This window comes from Nicotiana tabacum, chromosome 12 (assembly GCF_000715075.1).
Source record: "Nicotiana tabacum cultivar K326 chromosome 12, ASM71507v2, whole genome shotgun sequence".
Lineage (NCBI taxonomy): Eukaryota > Viridiplantae > Streptophyta > Magnoliopsida > Solanales > Solanaceae > Nicotiana > Nicotiana tabacum.
Window position 1 is genome coordinate 58,566,986 of NC_134091.1, and position 10,430 is coordinate 58,577,415.

Below are 10,430 nucleotides of genomic sequence, written 5' to 3' on the forward strand. Positions count from 1 at the left end.
CAAGAATAGCAGGTGTAGGACAGCTACGGGGTTTGGTTCGGGGAGCCACGGCAGGGGAGGAGGAACAACAGTACCACTAAATTCGCCAGTCTTAGGTTTTCCCTTATTCTTACTTTTACCAAAAATATTTTTTAATGAAGACATCTTAATTAATCAAGTAATAGCAACTAAATAAAACAAATAAAACTATAATATTAAGATTTAAGAGTTGGAATGAGTTTACCGAATTGACGAACAACTTGTTGAAAATTGATTATTGAAGACTTGAAGACTCCAATTTACCAATTTCATAATTTTTTCACAAATTGTAACAACCTCAATATTTTTTGGAATAAAGTAAGAAATAGTAGCAACCTCACAATTTTTTCACTATTTTGTTTTATAAAGTAAATAATTGTAGCAAGTATAGAAAAAAATTAAAGAGAGATTTTGATAGATTGATATTGATTTTGTAAGAAAAATGAAAGTATGATAGGATATTTATAGTAGAAAACGGCTCTTTTACTTTAAAATAAATTCGTTGGGCCCGTTTGGCCCGTCAAGGGACCGGTCCGGTCCGGTCCCTTGGCGGGCCAAACAGGCCTGATCCTAACGGTTTCAAAGCTAAAAATCGGCCCACGAGCCCGATACGAGCCCACCTATCGCGGGCCAAACGGTCCCAGCCCGTTAAGCCCACTTAGCCCGCGATTCCGGGCCAGTCCCGGCCCGGCCCAGTTGCCAGACTTAATCAAAGCCTACCTCTGATTTGAGATTTGTATTTATGAGTTATATATTTAGTTCTATAATGAATGTATTTATTTATTCTTCATAACTTTGATATTCACTTGAGATTTTATAATCTATAGAGGTGATTATATCCAATTAATTAAGTATCCAATATATACACCATAATTTATTCGACAGTCTCGAAAGATACTCTAAATTTAAGAAAATAGAGTGATGTAATTGCCACCAATAATATTGAAAGAAAGTCCTGATATTATGGAACAACGAAGGGTAATAGCAATTAGCAGTATTTAAAGTGGCTTTCTCGAATTACCCTGAATTAGGTTACTCGATGTTTATTATCATGTACTATATAGACAAACAAAATTGATAAATAATTGTGCATAATTACTCTATATATCATACTTCGTGGTCAGTTTAGACACTCGTGATTTGAGCATTCTTAGTTCACTCTATCACATTTTTTCGATCATTCCTCTTGAAGGATGATACGCAATATTGCTGTTTCGAACCATCCTTCTGTCTATTAACATCACATAATCACATCGCACCTTAAACCCAAATATAGTGCGGACCTTTGACTTTAAAACTCAGTGTTAGCCATAGACAATAATTTGGGCTTTTAATACATTAGGCTGATTGACTAAAAATAATTAAATCCTAACTAAATATACAAAAAATATATATCAAACGTATATAAAATAAATGTATACATTAATATACAAAAAGTATATATTTACTGTCTACTATTATTAGAGGCTGCTATATTATGTAAAATTTCTGAACCACATTTAGCATTTGGCTCAACAAAAGTTGGGGTAATTTGCACAAATAAGATATAGCAATGCAACCATTTAAATTTTGACTTCATTTTAAAAGGTGGAACAAAACAACATTCGCGATCAACATTAGGTGTCAAAATCCTGATGAACGGCTAGGATTTTAAATTGATGGGTAAAACTTACATATAGCCAATCTAATGGATCGCCATAATTTGGCCACAATTCCTAATAGATTTCAAGTTGATGGAAAGAACTTGCCTTGTTATAATTTCTTATGGATCGCTAAGAATTATGGCCAAATTCTGAATCTGGCCACAAATCTTATCATATCATTAGAATTTGACCACAAGGTCTTGATGCATCGTTATAACTTATAAGAAAATTTGATATCAATATTTCTTATACGATCCCAATAATTTTTAATGTTAATAGATTCAACTCAAATTTTCTAATATCAATAGACTCACTTTGTCTTCTTCAATAATAAAATAAAATTTTCTTAAACTTAACAAAATCCAACAATGTTCCTCAAAAAATTTCAACCAAACCAATCCAAATTAATAAGGATAGACAATATAAGCTCAATGGAACATACCTGATTAGCTCAAAATTTCATCCATAAATAAGAAATAGATCTTCAATTTTCTATAGCACATATCTCATTCTTTTATGCATAAACTGATTTGGATACCATGGTAGTAGAAAATAAAAAGAAAAAGAAAAAGTTATGACAAGAATTACTAGTTCGGGTACCAAATTCATAATTCCTACTTCCATAGAGTCAAAACAACCAAAAAATGAGAAAACAATTCATCACCAAAATCCAACCGGTAATGTAGTTGAAAGCTCCGCCCCCTCTTTCGATGCATTCGAGAAACCCATTCCCATAAAAACAACACAATCTACGCCATTCTTTTCCCCTTCAAAAGATCATCCCCATTTTTCTCCCCAAAATGTCGTCTCATCTCCTCCAAACCACCTTCATCCCCACCACCCCCATCACCCTCCGCCGTGCTTCCATCTTCCCCGCCACCCATTTATGCAGAATCCATGTAATAGAATCCAAGATCCGTGAAATTTTCGTTCCTGCACTCAGTTCTACTATGACTGGAGGCAAGATTGTCAATTGGGTCAAAGTTGAAGGTGATAAACTTGCTAAAGGTGAAGCAGTTCTTGTTGTTGAATCAGATAAAGCTGACATGGATGTTGAATCTTTTTATGATGGTTATGTAGCTACTATTATTGTTCCTAAAGGTGGGTCCGCTCTTGTGGGCTCCACAATTGCTCTTCTTGCTGAATCTGAAGAAGAAATCTCACTTGCAAAGGCGAAAACTCCTGCTTCCATTTCGACTTCCAGTCAAGAAACGACTACTCCCGCTGCTGCTGTAACCGAAGAGGTGGTTTCTACGGTAGCAGCAGCAGCCGGGGTTTCACCCTCCGACGCGGGGCCCGCAAAAATGGCTTCGGCCATTCACCCGGCATCGGAAGGAGGGAAGAGAGTGGTGGCGTCGCCTTATGCGAAGAAATTGGCTAAGGAGTTGGGTGTGGAGTTGAGGGGGTTGGTAGGGAGTGGGCCTAACGGGAGGATTGTGGCTAAAGATGTTGAAGCAACTGTTGGATCAACTGCTTCAACGCCTGCTCCTGTTGGTGGTGTGGTGGGGACCACAGTCGCGAAGCCCATTGGCAGTGAACCGGTGGCTCCAGCAATAGAATTGGGGACAACTGTGCCATTCACGACAATGCAGAATGCTGTGAGTAGGAATATGGTGGAGAGTTTGGCTGTTCCAACTTTTAGAGTGGGGTATACTATTACTACTAATGCACTTGATGCTCTCTACAAGAAGGTTTGTTTTTTTTGCTAATGTCTTATTTTAGTTGAGTAGTTGTAAAGATTTGAACTTTGGAATAAACTAGGGGAATTTCATGCTTATGTTATGGTTTGGATAAGCTGAAAACGCTAGCTGAATTGGTATTACTTTGAAATCATTAGAGAAATGTATTTGCTACAATATCTCTACAAGAAGGTAAGGATTTGATTGTCTTATTTTACTTGAGTAGTTGTAAAGATCTGGACTTTGGAATAAACTAGGGAAATTTCATGATATGTCATTGGTTACATAAGCTGAAAATGCTAGCTATATTGGTAATACTTAAAAAATCTAAGAAATGTATTTGCTGCAAGATGTTGACTTTCTTCTTTTGGATAAGATTCTATGAGAATAGGAAAATCAGAGTGGAGCTTCTATGCTAATTACTATGAGATGTTTATTTTTTTTTTTTTTTATGAAGATTACTATGAGATGTTTATTATCCCCCACCTTGATAATGTTATTGTAGATTTTATGATAAGTAGCTTGTTTCCTATTAGTTTTCATTGCTATAGTTCTTAAATGTGTTAGTGAATTTATAGATCAAGTCGAAAGGAGTGACAATGACAGCATTGTTGGCAAAAGCTACAGCACTTGCATTGGCTAAACATCCTGTTGTGAACTCCAGTTGTAGAGATGGGAAGAGTTTCACATATAACAGTAGTATTAACATTGCTGTTGCAGTGGCAATAGACGGTGGTTTGATTACTCCTGTACTTCAGGATGCGGACAAGGTTAGCGTGAAATCAGTTTTTAAATATGTGGATTTTGCAAAGTCTCCCTTCCTCAGGTTATCGTGAGGTGATTGATTTGATTAAATGTTCCTTCAAGGTTGATATATATTCATTGTCAAGGAAATGGAAGGAGTTGGTTGATAAGGCTCGGGCTAAGCAACTCCAACCCCATGAATACACCACAGGTATTGCCATTACATTAGATGAGTGAACAACTTTTGGTTTGACGGTATTTTTGATTGCTTAAAATATACTCCCTCCGTTCCAATTAAAAAAGCACCCTAATGTTTATTTATTACATCAGATGAGTGAACTAAAGTTCTCCTACTAACCCAATTTCATGTTTTTATGGACGGTTTAGCTACCTTATGAGCTGAGGCTACAACATAGAACCACTAGTTGGTTACTTTTCTGATAAGTAGTTGTTGTTGCCGGGACATGTTTCTTGAAACTATTTTTTTGGGTACAATTTCAGCAAACAAGAATTTGGTATTTATGATTGCTTAAAATATACTCCCTCTGTTCCAATTTATGTGAACCTATGGGCACGAAGTTCAAGAAAGAAATGAAGGTTTTTTAAACTTGTTGTCCTTAACAAGCTATAATATTTGTATGGCTATAATTCTTTGAAACTTGTGGTGTTAAACATGTTAGAGTATTTGTGTTGCTATAAAAGCTTTTCATTGAGGGTATAATTGAATGTTGAAGTTAAATTGTTTCCAAATTTTAGAAAGGGGTCATTCTTTTTGGAACAGATCAAAAAGGACATAGGTTCACATAAACTGGAAGGGAGGGAGTAATAGTTGTTGTTTTGGTGGGTCAAGTCCAGACTGCTAATAAAATGCGTCTTTCTTCCACTTTATCTTCATGGGGCATAGCTACAGAGCTACAATAGGGTGATTCCCCTTTTTGATGGCTTATCATCGTGACGTTCTTGTGTTGCTAGAGATTTATTCTTTGCATAGTGCCGATGCATGTGTGAAGTATTTTTTTTTTGATAAGGTAAATAATTTATTAACAATTGGGGAGAACCCGGTATACAAGCTGTATACCAAAAAAAAAAAAAGAGAGAACCTACACCAAAATATGGTTCTTAGCAAAAGAGACCCAATCTTCTATACAAATAAGGACCTCGTAAGTCCACCAAAAAGAAACTAGAAACAAAAGGCTACTTTGCAACTTTACAAACTCTAGTTCCTCACCTTCAAAAGCCCTTCTATTTCTCTCTTTCCAAATAACCTACATAAGTTCTAGGGGCAACAGTCCATGCCCTTTGACTTCTCTTCTCCCTCCTATGAGCCCAACTATGCAACGTTTCCTTCACTATGCCCGGCATCACCCAATGTGTGAAGTTGTTAAGCGAATGATGAAGATAAAAAGAAAACTCCCTCCACCCTGATTTTATGTGATTTTATTTAATTCTGTTTCACTGGATTTCCGATACTTGTTCTTTTAAGGTTGTTGTGAAGTATTGTCCGTTTTTTAAATGGGAATTCTTAGACATTTTATATACCACAAAAGAGTTTCATGGACCCCTTTTTACTAACCTTTTTTATAAAGACCTCCTTTTACTATTTTCAATACACTTTATTTTCTAATCTATTTTTAACAATATGAATTGGAATGAAATGGAGAGCATAATGGATACAAAGGATTAATCTAGCGAAACCCCACCAATTTGGGATTGAGGCACAGTTGATTGTATATATTTTTTTAAATGCAGAAGTACAAAAAAAAGGCACCACATTTTTCCAAATATACTAAGCAACTCAAAATTTCAGCTTTTCTCTTAATAATTTTGCCAAGTCAAAAGTGGACAACCATATTGGGATAAGGAGTAGTAGAAGTAAGTATTGAACTACTAATTAAAAAGTTAGTATAATGGAGAAAACCACTGTTGAAGTTCTTGATTAGTCAAACATGTCTGAATTCTTAAACTTGGAAAATGATATAAAAATGTGTTACTAGTCCGATGGTGTCTATCATTCTTGGGATATCACAAAAGAGAAAGTGTCATATAAGCATAATAGTTAGGAACGGACAGAGTACTTTATTCATTGGAATAGTGAGTATGCTTCTTTTATAAGAGTATCAGCTTCTTCGCTCATAATTTCCTGTATCATTTCTCTCCCCATGCTATCCACTTATCTTATGCACTCTCAACCCTTTTTGTTTTTTAAACTTAAGTCGGAACTAGTATCCTTAGGCACTCTTGTTTTTTATTTTTTCTTTCTCAAAACAGTGCGCGACTTCATTTTCTTGTATCATTTTACTCTGCTTCAACTTTTAAGATATGATCACTACATTCCCTAAATTATGAATTGGCTATTGCCTGTTGTATTTACACCAATGATGTCCCTATTCCAGCTAAAAGCCTTTTTTTTGTTTATTTTCTTTCCTGGTTTTAGTTGGGTTGGGCAGGGAGGTGAGTTTTCTATTTTGGAAGATATTACTAAACCTGCAATCTGATATGCTATGAAGCAAGACATGTCTGCTTAGGGTCAAACCTATATCAATCAGATAATAGCATAGCAATCTCAATAATATTGTCCTCTAAAACAATATTTTTATTTAGCCAACTTTCTGAACCTTATCTGTGGTTGAGAAGGTTGCACGCAATTGAAAGAAAAGGAGGTGAAACAATTGAAAGACGTTAAATCTCTCAAGTTTCATCAAGGAAGTCAACTTTCAAGTTTGACCTTAATAATGAGTAGGACAGGGCGATGAAGATAGTTGGTTTTACTCAATTGAACTTTTGTTAATTGCGATTTGAACTGCCAAGGAAGGTGGGAATTTGCACAGAGGTGTTATATGTCGCCACGTCCCTGTAACACTATTGATATCCCTTCTTCTAGGACACATCCTCATCTTCAAATTGCTGAATTTCTGGTTTTTATATATATATATATATATATATATATATATATATATATTTATTTATTTCTGTTTTTTAAATATATTTTTTTATGTCTGCTTTTTGTTGGTGGCAAAGTAAATCTTTCACTTTTATGCCTTTGCACTTGTTTGATGGTCTCCTAATGTTTTTGTTTACCAACAATAAACTTGTAGACTATACATCGCATAGCTGTTCAAAGCTATGTGATCTTATAGTCTACAAATGATTACATAGCCGTTCATGCATTTATGCTGGAAGGACGTAGGCTACCCTCTCTTGCAAGTAGAGCTAGGCCAGTTTCGTGTAAGTTGGCATGATTTTCTGCACTGAAATAATAATTTGTTTGGACTCTGGATGAGTCCAATCAAAGAGAATTATCTTGTTCACATGACTCCTTACAGGGAAAGAAGGTAACATGAAAATCAACTACTTTGCCTATGCATAAGATACCTATAGATCAACCATCAATTACGAGAAAGGGATTGTCTATTTCTTCATGTTGGGGATCAGTTAAACTAGCTGTGCCTTGATAAGTATTTTTGCAGTAGTGCTGTAAAATTCTTTTTGTTCCAAGATAATTCTGTGTATCAGCTAACTTCTCTGCTTTTGTATGTCCGAGGTTCTTGTTGTTCATCTGTTGGTTAGTGGTTTGATTGTTTTGGTTGTTTGGATCTGTACTGCAGGCACTTTTACTCTATCCAACCTTGGGATGTTTGGCGTTGATCGCTTCGATGCCATCTTACCGCCCGGAACTGTAAGCTATCTGTCGTAGATACAAACTCATCTATTCACTATATATTGTTTCTCACGTGGTACAATTCTTTTCTAGGGTGCAATTATGGCTGTAGGAGCATCTCACCCTGCACTTGTTGGTACCAAGGATGGTCGAATTGGCATGAAAAACCAAATGCAGGTAGAGTAATGGTTATTTTTGCTATTGATCTTTGACATGCTTGGTTGTTTTTCTCAAATAAAAACGAAGGAATGTGCAATATCTAAATTCGTTGATGCGTAAGTTATAAAATGCTAAAATTTTCAGGTAAATGTCACTGCTGATCATCGGGTGATATATGGTGCTGATTTGGCTTCTTTCCTGCAAACCTTAGCACAGATAATTGAGGACCCTAAAGACCTTACTCTTTAGGCTTGTTCTCACTGTGGAAGATTAGAGTTTTTGTAGTGTATTTGTGTTTAAGTTTCATCAACAGAAACCAGATGCTGTAACATCTGAAGTATAATTCAAAAGATTAATGGGAATGGATGATTAGGTCCTTTATTTGCTGGTGCTTAGTTAATCTTTTTCCTTTCTTTTTTTGGCTGAAGTGTAAACTCATAAGGACATTTTTCATGGCTGCCATAATTTATGGCCTGATGATGAGCTCTTTGTTGATACATCATTTAAATATTGTTTGCAAAGGATGCTGCATAACTTTCAATTGATTTTATATTCAATAGTTTTCTGCCATTTCAGTTGTATCTGCAGTCCAATATATTGCCATTATGAAGTTGCCATGAGCATATTTCCAACTTAGTTGTTCAAGATGTCATTTAGGGCCTGTTTGGAAAAGCCACCCTGTAATTGAATTTAGGTGTAATTGGGTGTAATTACACAGTTTTGGCATGTTTGTCCGATCAAGTAATTACTTGGTCAACATGTAATTGAGGGGGTGTAATTATACTCTGCAATTTTCAAGGGAGGCTGAGAATTGTTGGTAATTACATGGTGTAATTACAAGGTTATTTTTTGAATCTCTTCTCTTTTCTTTTAAATTAACTTTTTATTTTTTTTATTTTTGATTTATTTAACTTTTTAAATTCTTTTTTTTCAAATATTATTCTTTTGACATTATTTATCTTTTATTTCCTTATTTGTTGTTTCCAAACCTTTACTTAACGTGTTTCTACATAATCTTATATTTTATATCTTTTTAAATTATTTTTCTTTATTTTTTTATTTACACTTAGCTATGTTATTGTTCTAAATTTTCTAAAAACATTATACCTCTATAATCTTAGAAAGAATAAGTTATCCACAAGCTTAATGAGTGATGTCACTAAAGTTGAACTTTGTTATTGGATGAGGTAATATACAAATTTAACTATGTTAAAATGATAGATTATTTTTTAAGATTTAAATAATATTCTCGGTTTCTAACCTTTGCTTTTTGTGATTTCATGTAATTACTTATATTTTTATTTCTTTTCTTCATTTAGCATAATTGTGTTATTATTCTAATTTTGAAACTATATCTCCTAATATTAAAAATAATGAGTCATTAATAAACTTGACATATAATGAGTGATGTCATTAAAAAAGAATCTCGTTGTTGAATGAGTTATAGAGTTATGTTTTCCTTTTCTTTTGAATTATATTTATAAATTATGTTGAAATTTTTTTTATGTTATGTTGTAATTTTATGTTATAGAGTATTATGTTAATTAATTTTTTTGGATTTTGATTTTATGTTGTATTTTCGGTTCCATTTTATTTGCTTTAGTAATATTGACTTATTAATTCAAATTGTATTCCATTCATTTTTCAGTTAGAGTTGACATATTATTTTTTCATAATACATTTGAGTAATGTTATGGTATTATATTTATAAATATAAATCTTTATCAAGCATGCAATCCATGATGTTCTTACAAAATATGTTTTTTAATTTTTATAATTAATTAAAGTAAAAATATTATTAATTTTAAAATATATATCAATTATTTTTACAATATTAATTACAAATATATGATTAGTAATTACTATATTTTCAAGTGTATCTTAAATGTCAAATTTAATATCATTTACAAAGGCATATATTTATTAAATTAACTTTTAATTTTTTTAATAATTACATTTATATTTAAAACTTAATCTAACTGTATAATTACACTTGTGCAACCAAACTGTACACTTGTAATTAGTGTAATTACATTATGACAAACAAACATACCGTCGTAATTATAATATGAGATCTTTACACAAGTAGTCAGTCATATTTATTGTTTACTTTTTCTAGCCATATACATATATTATACATTGATTAGATACGATTATACACATATTAAACATAAATTATACCTCTGCTGGCTATTTTTAGCTTAAGGGATTGAGTGAGCGGCTAATCGTGTTAATTCTTCTTATAATATTGTGTAATTAATAGGTTGTGTGATTGGTAGGATAATAATTACACAAATTTTAATTACCCGGTGACTTTCTAAACAGAACCTTAATACGAGGATCCACAAGGAAAACAACTAAAAAGAGGACTACCACCATTTACATCCACCACTTAATTATTACTGTTTGTTGTTGGCCAATTGATAGTTCTTGATGTTGAAGGGAATTTTCTCTAGTGTAAATTTGGAGGGAAATTTAATTTTCAACACAAAGTCTGAGGAGAAAAATGATTATCACCCTTTACACGGA

The 10,430-nt window shown here is 33.5% G+C and overlaps 1 protein-coding gene across 1 annotated transcript; it reads left to right on the top strand.

Annotated features, from left to right (window-relative positions):
* The first annotated feature begins 2,285 nt into the window (after nucleotides 1–2,285).
* LOC107797489 (dihydrolipoyllysine-residue acetyltransferase component 5 of pyruvate dehydrogenase complex, chloroplastic) lies at nucleotides 2,286–8,409 on the top strand. The gene is made up of 6 exons (XM_016620390.2): nucleotides 2,286–3,352; nucleotides 3,919–4,110; nucleotides 4,208–4,295; nucleotides 7,690–7,760; nucleotides 7,836–7,919; nucleotides 8,046–8,409. Exons 1-6 carry the CDS (start codon nucleotides 2,462–2,464, stop codon nucleotides 8,148–8,150), a joined length of 1,431 nt encoding a protein of 476 aa, XP_016475876.2. The 5' UTR covers nucleotides 2,286–2,461; the 3' UTR covers nucleotides 8,151–8,409.
* The last annotated feature ends 2,021 nt before the right edge of the window (nucleotides 8,410–10,430 follow it).

Bases quoted from the DNA above. Each gene is read 5' to 3' on its own strand.
- LOC107797489 (XM_016620390.2), top strand. From the start codon at position 2,462: ATGTCGTCTCATCTCCTCCAAACCACCTTCATCCCCACCACCCCCATC. The intron at 7,761-7,835 runs GTAAGCTATCTG...ATTCTTTTCTAG, and splicing joins CCATCTTACCGCCCGGAACT to GGTGCAATTATGGCTGTAGG. The intron at 7,920-8,045 runs GTAGAGTAATGG...TAAAATTTTCAG, and splicing joins GCATGAAAAACCAAATGCAG to GTAAATGTCACTGCTGATCA.